Genomic DNA, 14,286 nt, shown 5'->3' on the forward strand with positions numbered 1-14,286 from the left:
ATTGAAGCATTTAATTTTTTTTAAGAAGATTTTATTTATTTGAGAGAGGAGAGAACGTGAGGAGGGTTGAGAGAGAGAGAGAGAGCAGGAGGAGGAGCAGAGGGAGAGGAAGAAGCAGACTCCCCCATCCAACAGAGATCCTGATCCCTGATCAAGCAGGGCTCGATCCCAGGAGCCTGAAATCATAACTTGAGCCAAAGGCAAATGTAAAGCATTTAATTTGAATCCTCTAAATACCGTTTCTCTGTTTCATTCCTAGAACAAAAACACAAAACACAATAAAACAAAAACCAGGCATTCTCTGCATTGGACTAAAGCACATTAACTTAGGAAAGGGGCTACACTCCTTAAGAAACTTTGATTCATTCCTCTCCACTCCCTTGCTGGTCATTCAGGAATGTGATAAACATACGGCATGCTCTACCTGGCTTCTTGGTGGGATATGCAGGGTGAAGGCAGTGTTCAATGAAAAATGACTATGTTCAAAAATTATTTTTTATAATTTATTATTTATAATTTAGCATTGATCTAACTTGACATTGATTTTACTTACCTTTCAGATTTTTTACCAGATTAATTATATCAGTCAGATAGTAACTAAATTATTATCCAGATAGATTTAATTGCTAAAAGAAAGTTAATATATAGCATTTGGTTAAATGAGGGAATTGCAACTGAGGAGGCAATAGGGATATAAACTCTAGAATTAGGTTGAGAAGACCCATAAGGCTGCTGAGATGAGTGAATGTGCCCGGTGAATGTAAGCTACATATTTCATAAAAGGGCACATAAGTTGTTTATATCAGCTAATATGTATGCACCTATCTATCACTCAACTAGGTAGTAAATTCTTAGGAAATATGGATCACCTGGATTCACATGAATAAAAAATACACGTACAAATCATAATTGTACTCCCAGGTATGTGCATTAGTAAATGAATTAACACAGCAGTGTGCATGCCAATGCATTTTTTGCACATACACATATCTGCTCCTCAGAATATGCTCTTCAAGCTTCAGAGGAGGAAAAAGAAAATTGTGCAATAAAAGATCTCCTGCCACCAGTGATCATGTTATTATTAGGGGAATGAATTCTCTGCAGTGTGATCTTGGAACATTTGACCATAAAATTAAATACTTAATGGCTATGCTCATTGAAATAAAGCAATTAGCTTGATCATAAACTTTTTTTTTTTTTTTTTAAAGAAACTTTATTTCTTTTTTAAGTAGACTTCACACCCCTTGTGGAGCACAATGCAGGGCTTGAATGCACGACCCTGAGATCAAGACCTGAGTTGAAATCAAGAGTCAGATGCTCAACCAGCTGAGCCACCAAGAACCTCTTGGTTATAAATTTTTAAAGGACCACATTAGGAGCCACTGAGGTTGGGAGCTTTACTAATAATATGACCCCACCTGTTTTATTGATAAATAATATTACTCACCTGTTCTAAGCCACTTATTTTCTCTTCTTTTGTTTCAACATAGCCTCTCTTAAAAAAGGATGTGAGGGTCTCACTTACACTCAAGGGGGTATCTTCACCAACAAATGTCTCCAGAAGTTGCACAAACTGGAGCAGATTTAAGGAAACTCCATTGAAAGCACTTCTACCTTTTATGTCCTTGTAAGACTGAATATTTCTGATAATTGAGTGTAGGTCTATAAAGCAGGAAACATACAACAAACAGTAAAGTGGACAATTTCTTAAAGCTTAGAGGAAAATACACAGATACTTATTGTAATAAACATCTGCTACTCTTTTCCTGTCAGAAACCCATGCTCCCTTCATTAGGAAAACATCTTTTCCCCACTGTCAGCTTGTATTTTTATTTTCATTTCACATGTATCAATAGTTTTTATTGCTGAGTAATATTCCATTTATAAATATATCACAATTTTTTAATTTATTCTCATACTGATAGATATCTGGAATGTTTCCAGAAAGTTCAGGCTATTATGGATATACCTGGTTTACATATTCTTACATATGTTTTGCTTTGTCATTGTAAACATGCTTTTAACTCTATCGGATAAATAACTGGAGTTGGAAATTCTGGATCATGGGTAAATATGTATTTGGTTTTACAATAAACACACAGATATTTTCTGAAGTAACTGTAACATTTTAAACTCCCACCAGCAATCCTGAAAACTTCCAGTTTCTCCACAATCTTGCCAAGAGTCAGTGTTGTCAGTCTTTTTCATTTTAGCCATTCGGGTCATATGTAGTGGTTTCTCACTCATCATAATGTTAGTATGTTTTTCATGACGACTAATGACATTGCAAACTTCTTCATGTGTTCATTGCTCATTCTTACATGTTTTATTTGCAAAGCATCTATTAACTTGTTCTACTAATTTATACTATGTTGTTTATATTTTTTTGAGTTGTTGAAGATCTTAATATTTCCTGGATACCAGTCCCTTGTCAGATACAAATTTTAAAATTGTCCAAGTATTTTTTCCATATCTGTGGTTTATATACATACTTCTTTAATGACATGTTTTAATAAACAAAAGTTTTATTTGATGAGCTCTAATTTGTCATCTTATTCTTTACGGTAGGTTTTTTTTTTTTTAATGTTTCAAGTTTCTATTTAAATTCCAGTTAGTTAAGATACAGTGTGATAATAGTTTCAGGTGTACAATATAGTGATTCAGTACTTCCATACATCACCCTGTGCTCATCACAAGTACCCTCTTTAACCCCCATCACCTGTTAACTACCCCCATCTCTGCTCTGGTAACCATCAGTTTGTTCTCTATAATTGAGAGTCTGTTCCTCTCTCTCTTTCTCATTTGTTCTTTGTTTGTTTCTTGAATTCCACATATGATTGAAATCATATATTAGTCTTTCTCTGACTTACTTCACTTAGCATAATATATATTAGCTCCATTCACTTTGTTGCAAAGGACAGATTTCATCCTTTTTTATGATGGAGTAATATTCTGTTATATATATTTTATATATCTTTGTAATATATGTATTTTTATGTAATACATCATATGTAATGAATATTATATGTAATTTTATATATTATATGTATATATTATATGCAATATATATTATATGTAATTATGTGTGTGTATATATATATATTAAAACATCTTTTTAAAAAAAAGATTTTATTTATTTATTTGACAGAGATCACAAGTAGGCAGAGAGAGGCAGGCAGAGAGAGAGGCAGGGAAGCAGGCTCCCCGCTGAGCAGAAAGCCCGATGTGGGGCTAGATCCCAGGAGCCTGGGATCATGACCTGAGCCGAAGACAGGGGCTTTGATGCACTGAACCACCCAGATGCCCCCTCTTTCCCTTTTTTTAAAGAGACCTTATTTATTTGAGAGAGAGCAGGAACTCAAGTTGGGGGAGGGGCAGTAGGAGAGGCAGAGACAGGCAGACTCCCCACTGAGCAGGAGGCCAGATATGGGGTTCTATCTCAGGACACTTAACCGACTGAGACACCCAGGCACCCCTACACTACACCCAGATACCCTACACCCTTACACTACATTTTCCTTATCGATTCATCAGTCGATGGACATTTGGGCTGTTCCCATAATTTGGCTATTGTTGTTAATGCTGCTATAAACATCGAGGTGCATGTATCCCTTTGAATTAGTATTTTTGAATTCTTTGAGTAAATACCCAGTAGTGCAGTTTCCAGATGGTAGGGTAGTTCTATTTTTAACTCTTTGAGGGGCCTCCATACTATTCTCCACAGTGGCTGTACCAGTTTGCATTCCCACCAACAGTGTAAGAAGGTTCCTCTTTCCCTGTATCCTCATCAACACCTGGTATGTCCTGTGTTGTTAATTGTAGCCATTCTGACAGGTGTGTCGTGGTATTTCACTGTAGTTTTGATTTGTATTTCCCTGATGAGGAGTGACGTTGAGCATCTTTTCCTGTCTCTGTTAGCCATCTGTATGTCTTCTTTGGAGAAATGTCTATTCATGTCTTCTGCCCATTTCTTAACTGGGTTATTTGCAGGGGGTGGGTAGCAAGTTTGATAAGTTCCTTATAGATTTAGATGAATCTGGTGGCACTGAGCATCCCCCACCTTTGCTACAAGACCATGTGATAGAGGTCTGGCTAGTGATTTCCATAGGACAGCAATGTAATCCCCTATACGTAATGAGAATGAGCCCCAGAACTTTTGAGGGAACTACTGGGGACCAATCACTCTTTTAATATTCTGACTCCTGAACATAAGATATAGACTTAGCAACATCCTTATGGACATGTCTACCACAACATGGAGAAAATGACCTGAAACTGAAAGTTACATAGAGAGGAACAGGGCTGAGAGGCGGAGTCAGTGTCTCATTGCTATTATTGAGCCCTTGTATTCATTTGTGCCTGAAGCCAGCTGTGGTCTGGATTTGACAGTTAAATAATTCTATAGATACTACTGCAACCTCTCCCCCAAAGAGTATTGACTAATATATTTATCTCGAAGCTCAATCTTATAATACAAAGCATATTTCACAAAATATCAGCCCAGAGACTTGTGTTTGATTTATTCACCGAATCAGTCATTCATGCCCTCATGCCTTCCATATGAGATCTGACTTGATCTAAAAAAAATCACACGTGCAGTTTTTCAAAATGGTAAAGCAAAACTGAAATAAAGAAGTAAGACCAAGAGAAGAAGAACATGAACTAGCAGGCCACAGGAGCTTGACCAATGCCGTGCATTTTTACCAAAGTATTTTGAGGATAGAAAGTTTGTTATTTGACCCAGGCTTAAATGAGAAAAAATTTGTAGATAGTAAGAAAATAATCCAAATATAAGTAGTTCTACTACTTGTTGATGAAAGGTAAAATGATAAAAGAGCATTGCAGTAAAATATGGGCTCTTGTTGGAACCATCATTGTTAAATACATGGTTTATCTCAGAGCTAAAAGCTACTCTTTGCTCTCTCTGTTAAGTTGGTCTTTCTTTATAAGTCTTCAAAAACAAGATAGATTCAAACGAGTCTCACATATTGAGTTATGAAACTACCAGGGAGAGGAATCGCTGGAATGATTTCTATTGAGTTCTAATATCCGAGACCTGATTCCCTTTGTGTACCTGGATCATAGCTTCAAAACAGTTATAGGGCCACGTGACGGTAAAAACAAATTGTATCCTAATCCATACATTTTGAAGCAGAAAAGCACATACCTACAGGTACACTACCACCAAAAACATTCATCTTGTATATGTTTAGATCCATCAGCTCAGGGACAAAATAGTGCAAAGATCACCCTGCCATTGGGTCTTCGCTAAGTTCAGTCTTTATCATGGGGCACCACAGTAAATTAAATTCATCAGTTGGACTGCCGTCTGGTTTCCTAGTTTGGTTGCTAACCCGTACCTGTGAACCTGGAGTCACTGAGGAGTAAATGTGCCTGTTCCTCATCTTCACATTTGATATTATTCATCTTCCAGTTACAAGTTGAAAGTTCACCTACAAAATATACATTCCATTACATAGACAATTTAATTTCACTTTCATACTTTGTTCTAAAGTATAAATAAAAGGGGGATTAAACGAGGAGTCACCTGACCATGGCTTTCCTTCTATTTCTTGGGATTTATGACAGGATGGATCTTTCTGATTTTCCTTTTTTGTAGTTTCTAAAAGGTACAAAAGAAAGTGGCTATAATGAACTGGAATTTAAATAAAAACTTGAAAGAAAACTGCTATAAATTGGATATTATCTATTCTATGACACAGTCCTAAATTAATGAATGAGAAATATGCCTTGCATACAGAACACCACAAATATTCTGTCAGGTTATTTCCCATCTATGTTATGTCACATTCAACCACAAAGATATCACTTAATAACTTTACTTGTTGAGAGCAGCTCTATGATGAAAGCTATTTGTTGTACCCAAATATGACCACTCAGCATGAGGGCTACATTTCCTAAACTCTGTCACAGCTAGATGTCACCAAATGCCTGAATTCTGACCAATGTGATGTGTGGACAAGTGATGTAATGCCTATCTCTTCTCCTTCCTCCTTACCCCCCTTTTTTTTTTTTAAGATTTTATTTCTTTATTTGATAGAGAGAGAGAGAGCACAAGTAGGCAGAGCAGCAGGCAGAGGAAGAGGGAGAAGCAGACTCCCCTACTGAGCAACGAGCTCAAAGCGGGGCTCGATCCCAGGACCATGAGATCATGACCTTAGCCAAAGGTAGACACTTAACTGACTGAGCCACTCAGGTGCCCCTTCTCCTTACCTTCTGCTCTGAATCTGGATGCGGTAGTGAGCCATCCAGGACTATGTGGTTAGAGGAGACACAAGATAGAACTTGAGCCTCTGCTGATTTCAGGGGACTGAGCTATCATATTAGTTTTAACTTTTATATCAGAAGGAAAGAAACTCCTACGTCGTTTAGACATTTCTATTTTGTTTTGGTTTTATTTTTTTAGACACTGTCATTTTGTTTGTTTGCTTGTTTTAAAGATTTTATTTATTTATTGGAGAGAGGGAGAGAGAGCGAGCCCATGAGCAGGGGTAGAGGCCTAGGGAGAGGGAGAAGCAGACTCCCCACTGAGCTGGCAGCCTGGTGTGGGACTCGATCCCAGTACCTGGAGATCATGACCTGAGCCGAAGGCAGAGGCTTAACCATCTGAGCCATCCAGGCATCCCTAGACACTGTCATTTTGGATCACTGTTACACTTAACAAAATTAGGGACGCCTGGGTGGCTCAGTTGGTTAGCAGCTGCCTTCGGCTCAGGTCATGATCCCAGCATCCTGGGATCGAGTCCCGCATTGGGCTCCTTGCTTGACAGGGAGCCTGCTTCTCCCTCTGCCTCTGTCTGCCTGTGCTCACTCTCTCTCTCTGATAAATAAATAAAATCTTAAAAAAAAACAAAAAAAAACACTTAACAAAATTAAGTCCTTACTAATAATATCTGATTGAATAGAATGTCACAATTTTTCTAGCTAGTATGTAAGGAGAGCCAAAAATTAACAGCCCTATTTTATGGAGAACCAAACATAATGCTGAAAAACGAGATGTTTCCAGTTAGTTACTGATAATGGAGAATCTAAAACATAGGTTACTCATGACTTAGGAGTTTTGAATAAGGATTTTCTTTGGGACTGTGGGACTTTAAAATTAAAGAGCAGATAAAGCTTCTGGAATGTTGCAATGGCATGATTGACAGGGTTTGGGGGCTATGTCTTTCCTGTACATGTAAACTCTTTCGGAACAGCTGAGGTTAGAGGATGAGCAGGAGTCTGGTTTTCAGCCACAGGGTTTCAGATACCCGCCACACACACCTCTGCCCTATTTCACTACACATTCTTTTCTGTGAAACACATTCAACGGTTGAGTGTTAAGTACTGTGATTGAAAGAAAGGACCTGCTCGCCACCATCCACCCTCCTTCTCTCTCCGTGTGAATCTCCCAACAGCAGGGGCCATAGGCAGGAAGGTCGTCTCTGGTTCCTCTCACCAGGGAAATTACTTGGTGACCTGGTGGATTTCTTACAGCCTGGTTTCTCTGATAAAATAAAGTTGCTATAGGCACCCCCCCCAAATTAAGTTAAACTAAATTAAAGACATTTATGTTTAACTGAGGTCTAAGTGGTATTGAGACTGGCTCTCTAAGAAGTTAGAATTTTTCAACAAAAAGGCATACATTGGCATAGGCCATTCAAAGGAAAAGTCTTCTGTAGAATAAATATTTGAAATGCAGGAGTTTTCTGTCTTAAATATAACTTTCAGAAACTCTTCTAGAACATACATCTTATATAACTGAAAAATGCAAGATCCATTTTATAGTTGAAGTTAAAGACATTTTAAAAAGCAGTTTCTAGGGGTGCCTGGATGGTTCAGTGAGTTAAGCCTCTGCCTTCAGCCTAGGTCATGATCTCAGGGTCCTGGGATTGAGCCCCACATCAGGCCCTCTGTTCAACAGGGAGCCTGCTTCCCCCCGACCCCCTGCCTGCCTCTCTGCCTACTGGTGACCTCTCTGTCAAATAAACAAATAAAATCTTAAAAAAAAAAAAAAAAAAGCAGCTCTAATATGAGACATGATACTTAAAATGAAAGGGCTTCTTGGGCTCCCAGGTGGCTCAGTCTGAGACTGATTCTTGTTTTTGGCTCAAGTCATGATCTCAGGGTCCTGGGATTGAGCCCTGCATCAGGCTCTATGCTCAGCACAGAGTTTGCTTGTCCCTGTCCCTCTGTTCCTCTTCCTGCCTTCTCTCTGTCTCTCTCTCAAATAAATGAATAAAGCCTTAAAAAAAAAAATCGAAAACTGAAACCAATCAGGCTTCTACTGGCTTTTCAGGAGTCTAGTGAAATTTTTCATATGTAACATCACAGATGGCTTCCTTATGAATGGGCTTCCTGTGCAAAAGGAATTCTAGGTAAATTGACAATAGAAACATTCTGGTTTGCATTTAATTGATTGTTCAAGGCCTAGACACATGTTGCAGAGCAACATATTTAAGGTCTGAATGATCTGGCATGCCAGAAGAGATCCTAACTGAAATGAGTATTTTCTGAAAAGACTTTTAACAATCACTCCACGAAGCATGGAGCTGATGTCCTAGGTGAACTGAGTTACTACCTGACAGACGATATCTTCTTCTTGATGTTGGGACTTCCTCTTGCAGTTCAGGATTCACAAACAGTCCTTCATATATTTTCTCCTGAGTCCTCTCTTTCTGTGGGGAGATGTTAGTGTGCTCATAGGAAGTAGTCTCCCTAGATATATTACTTTCTCTGAAGGTACTCCCTCTTTCTGATTGTAAAGCTGAACCCTGTTGTTTTTCTGGAATTCCCCCTCTGGGTGGTTCTTGTTCTGCAGTTGACCCTTTGTGTGATCCTTGCCCTGCTACTGACTCTCTGTGTGATCCTCGTTCTGAGGTTGACCCTTCGTCTTGCCCTTGTGCTGATACTGATGCTCTGTGGAGTCCTCGTTCTGTAGCTGATTCCATGTTGACTCCTTGTTCTGACACTCGTTCTGGTGGCCCTTGTTCTATTACTGAGTCACCATGTGGTTTTTGTTCTATTATTAACTCTCTACTTGATCCTTGTTCTGGAGTTGACCCCGTATGGGTTTCTTGTTCTGTTACTGATTTTCTGTACAGTTTTTTTTCTCTACTTGACTCTCCGTCTTGTTCTTGCCCTTCAGTTGAAATTCTGCTTGGTTCTTGTTCTGCAGTCATCCTTCTCTGCTGTTCTGGCAGTGTTGACTCACTGTGTTCATCATGTTTCTGTTGATCTTCTGGAGTTTCAAATGAGTTTCTTTGTGTTTTACTGGCATGTTTTTCAGAAAGTAATGCATTCATCTCTAAGAGAACTTTGTCAAAGTCTTCATAAATATGTTTCTGATTATCCATGTCTCCCCAGAACTCAGACAAGTCTATCTCTTCAAATTCAATGAGTGGCCCTAATGCAGAAAAAAAATTTTTCTTTAAATAATTGATGTTAGAATGAAGAATCAGAACTAGTAAATTAATGCAAAACAGTGTTGATCATCATAAGTGTAACATGGGCCTATTGATTTAAATAAATAACAGTTACCTTTCCCTACAACACAATAAAAGCAAAAAGATATTCTAGGCAACATAAAAGATGCTCACTACTGTAAGTTAGAAATTATCCCTTCCTAAAAGGTGTGGCTTTGGAAATAAGCATGATTCTTCCTTTTCTAGTTGGAGAGTTGCTTAGACTGTCAAAACAGTAGAATTTAACCACTACTTTTGGTCCTCCAACAATAAGCCTAGTATAGGGATGAGGAAGAGGACACATGTCTTCCACCTCAAATACTTTTTTCAGTATCTACAGTATCAAAATAAAAGCAAGTCTCTGTCACTCACTGGGCTATGCTTTCCTGATATTCATTCCCCCCCCCTTCCTTATTCTCTCCCTTTCTTTCTTCTTTATTCCTCAATTCTTTTCCTCCCAACTTATGTGAACACCTGTTTCAGAATTCTAGGGAAAGATTGGATGGCATTCACCAGAATCCACTCAAACAATAAAGCAACAACAAAAACAAAGCAATTCTGGTGTCCAGGACTACTCTATATCACCCCCAGATTTTTAAGTATCCAACAATTTTCACAGAGAACTAAAATATTGACATTTTTGGGAAAACCCATCCATTCAAAGACTTTCTCTTCAAAACATAAAAATGTGCACCTGCTTGGCTCAGTTGTTTAAACATCTGGCTCTTGATTTTGGCTCAGGTCATGATCTCAGAGTTTTGAGATCAAGTGCCACATTAGGCTCTGTGCTGGATATGGAGCCTGCTTATCTCTCTCCCCCTCTCCTTCAGCCCCTCCCCCCTTCCTCCCTCTCAAAAGAAAAAATAAATAAAAATAAAAACAAAACCCATAATCCCACTTGTTTTGGTAGTAATGTAAAAAAAGATTCTTTACCGTGTAATTTCAGTAAAGCCAGACAAGTAAAAATGCTTGGGAGAAGGAAACATTTTTCTCAGAAATTTTAGAATTCTGAGTTGGACACTAAAACTGGAATTCGCATTACAAACTTAATTTCTAAAACATTCAGATTGCCACTCGAGCACCTCTTCATTTGAATGAACTTAAAATTGAGTTCTAACTTGACCACTTTTAGTATTGGACTATAGTGAAAAAGACATCTAGTTGTGATGAAGAGTAAATCTTGTGGGGAATGAACACTTAGATTAGCTATCATGATCTAAGGGAGATGTCCTGTGAAGGAATTCCATGGGAATACAATGACTTTTATCAGGTGAGTATAATATGTCATTCTAGCTTGAGCATCTCCTTCTGAATGGCACTTACATTGTCTTGGGTTTCGCAGCAAACTTCTAAGCGTTTTTGAACTTTGGTCATAGAATGTTTCCAGCAAGACCAATGTCCTCTGCCGATCCAAAAACCCTACCTAGGCAGAAAGTTAGCAGTTAGTTCATACAGGAGATTTGAGATTCTTATGTAAATGAATATGGTTTAGTGAAGCTTTTATCATCGCCACAGGTACCATCATTATGTAAATAAAGCTGCAGAGTCAAAAATCAGGAAAGCTATATCTTAACTTTAGGCTTATTCTCTACTTCCCCATCCTGTGACATGTGTAAATGCCCTGCACTTAATAGATGCTTAACAATAGTTACTGACTTGATTGCTAAAGCCAATGTATAATGCTCAATTCTTATCCAATTAGACCTGAGTACAGCACTTAACCACTCCCAACTCGTTCTTTTTTGCATCATTTCTGAGAAACATTTTAACAGAAAAATAGAGAAAATGATAAAACTAACACTTGTGTTCCCAACACCCAGAAATTATGATTGTTACTATTTTGGGTATGTACTTTAAAAACATATAATTGATATCATAGTACATATGTACTTCTTAAAGTTCCTTTTGTTTACTCAACATTGAGATCAACTTGTATATGTGAAGAGATATATTTTATTCCTTTTTTGCTGCTTGTTCTGTAATTAAAAATTTTTTTTAGATTTATTTATTTATTTGAGAGGAAGGAGCAGAGGGAGAGGGAGAGAATCCTCAAACAGACTCCCTGCCCAGATGCAGCATTGTCCTAGGACCCTGAGATCATGACCTGAGTGGAAATCAAGAGTTATCTTCTTCACCAACTGAGTCACCCAGTTACCCTCAAAACACTGTAATTTTTTTTTGAAATTTTTATAAACATATAATGTATTATTAGTCCCAGGGGTACAGGTCTGTGAATTGCCAGGTTTACACACTTCCCAGCACTCACCATAGCACTTACCCTCCCCAATGTCCATAAAAAACACTGTAAACTTTTTTAAAGTCCCTTTATTGATGGGCATTTAGATTATTTCCAGTGTTCAGATACTAAAATAATGCTGCAGTGAATATACTTATACACATTCCTTGCATACATGTATGAACATTTCTGTGGGTAAGTAATTAAAAGTGTTCATTTTTATCATGTTCAGTTAGTCGGCATATAGGATATCATTTATTTGTCAGAGATAGAGAGAGAAAGGGAGAGCACAAGCAGAGGGAGCAGCAGGCAGAGGGAGAAGCAAGGTCCCAGCTGAGCAGGGAGTCTGATGCGGGACTCAATCACAGGACTCCAGGAACATGACCTGAGCCGAAGGCAGATGCCCAACCAACTGAGCCACACAGGCATCCTTACTATGAACATCTTCAGCTTTAGTAGTTATGGCCAAATTGTTCCACAAAATACCTATACTTCTCACCATTATTGAATGAGAATATCATTTCTCTGTATCATGCCAATACTTGATATTATTATAGTTCATGATTTTTTCCAATCTGATAGGTTAAAAATAGTATCTAGTTATTTTAACTTGCATTTCCCTGATAATTATTGAGATTAAATATATTTTCATATATTTACTTTGTATTTATGTTTCCTCATCTATGGAAGGCTTTTTTTTTTTAAATTTTATTTATTTACTAGACAGAGAGAGATCACAAGTAGGCAGAGAGGCAGGCAGAGAGAGAGGAGGAAGCAGGCTCCCCAGTGAACAGAGAGCCTGATACAGGGCTCGATCCCAGGACCCTGGGATCATGACCTGAGCTGAAGGCAGAGGCTTTAACCCACTGAGCCACCCAGGCGCCCTGTATGGAAGGCTTTTTTATGTCCTTTTCCTTTCTTCTGTTGTGAAGAGTTGTTGTTTCTTATCAATTTGTAAATGTTTTTGAGAGAGAGAGAGCATGAGAGGAGAGAGGTCAGTGGGAGAAGCAGACTCCCTGCCCAGCAGGGAGCCTGATGCAGGACTCCATCCCAGGACTCCAGGATCATGACCTGAGCCAAAGGCAGTCGTGTAACCAACTGAGCCATCCAGGTGCTCCAATTTGTAAATTTTTGATAATGATCATTCTCTTATCTATATAGCAAATACTCTTTCCCAGTTTAATCTCTTCTTTTTTCATTTAACTTTTGGTGAGTTTAACTAGATCAATGTTTTTAATTTTGAGGTAACCAAATATATCGATTAGTTCTTGAATGGTTTATGCTTACTAGAGGTATTCTCTAAGAAATATTACCTATACCAAGGTCAAAAGTCATCCTCTATACTCTATATGTGTTCTAAAACTTTTATAATTTTGTTTTCCACATTCAGGTCTTTGATTAGATTAGGACATATTTTTGCACATTATTGAGGCTCTAACCTAATTTTAATTTTTTCCCAATTGTCCCAACTTAGCATTTATTGATTAGTCTCTTATCACTGAATTATTTGCTACCTGTGCTATGCACTAAATCCTCACATACTCATAAATCTGAGGCCAGGCCAAATATTGTTAATATAACTTTATTTCTAAAAAAAAAAAAAAAAAGAGGGAAATCGGGGCTCAGTTGGTTAAGCATTTAAGTCTTGATTTCAGCTCAGGTCATGATCTCAGGGTCATGGGATTAAATCCCATGACTGGCTCCATGCTCAGTGGATTTTCTCCCTCTTCCTCTGCTTATTTTCTCTCTTTAAATAAACCATTAAAAAAAATGAGGGAAATCCTTCTCAACTTGTTCTTCTTATAATTGTTTTTGCTATATTTGGACCTTCACTTCCATAGAGGTTTTAAAAAGGAAATCTTTTGAAAAAATACAACATACATTCAGAAAAGTATACAGATAATAAGCAAATGGTTTTTGTCATAGTATAATCGCACGCGGGAGCTGTTTCTCAAAGGAGAATAGTCAACATTAGTAGAGGGCATGATTTTGTTCTAAAAGTCAAGGAATCTACCCTGTAATTCTTCTACTGCAACTTGCCATAACATTTTAATTTGCCCCATACTCTTCAAATACCACCGTCAGATCGTCTAGGTAATAAGGTACAAGGCAAAGAAGAGTTTTTGCAGCCTACAAAGTCTACAAAGACTTTTCTTGCTCTAGGACTTAACTCTTGCAACTGACAGCTCAATTAATGTGTAAGAGCAGCACATGAGAGTAAAGTTGTTCTTAAAATAGGTCCAATAAGGTCCAATAAGCATTGTGCCTCTTGGTGATATGTGGCACATTTGCCTCGTATTTTGAGATATTCTGTTATGCTTCAGACTACTAGACTGCTAAAACTGTTACAAAGATGGTAAGCCCTGATACTACATGGCTTTTATCTTTTTCCCTCAGACACATATGGGTTATACCAAGGCATCTAAAGCTTCTTCATGCTCAGCAGGTCCAGTCACCATGATGGAAATCATCGAGGTAGTAGATCTGATGTTCTGTGGGATGTCTGCATAATAGATTATAATAGAAAGAAAGAGGGCTGCTTTAGTGCTACGGTGAGGCATAAAAGTATAGTGCTAGCAGGTGAAG

At 38.0% G+C, this 14,286-nt stretch overlaps 1 protein-coding gene across 1 annotated transcript in view; it reads right to left on the bottom strand.

Annotated features, from left to right (window-relative positions):
- The window catches only part of EFCAB5 (EF-hand calcium binding domain 5), a 162,276-nt gene that overhangs the window by 48,690 nt on the left and 99,300 nt on the right, over positions 1 to 14,286 (bottom strand). The window contains exons 12-16 of the mRNA XM_082707006.1: positions 10,788 to 10,887; positions 8,582 to 9,406; positions 5,549 to 5,623; positions 5,361 to 5,453; positions 1,448 to 1,662 (exon numbers count right to left, since the gene is read on the bottom strand). Coding sequence (XP_082563132.1) covers positions 1,448 to 1,662; positions 5,361 to 5,453; positions 5,549 to 5,623; positions 8,582 to 9,406; positions 10,788 to 10,887 — 1,308 coding nt within the window. The remainder of the gene's footprint in view (positions 1 to 1,447; positions 1,663 to 5,360; positions 5,454 to 5,548; positions 5,624 to 8,581; positions 9,407 to 10,787; positions 10,888 to 14,286) is intronic.

Source organism: Mustela nivalis (assembly GCF_964662115.1).
Source record: "Mustela nivalis genome assembly, chromosome: 17".
Taxonomy (NCBI): domain Eukaryota; kingdom Metazoa; phylum Chordata; class Mammalia; order Carnivora; family Mustelidae; genus Mustela; species Mustela nivalis.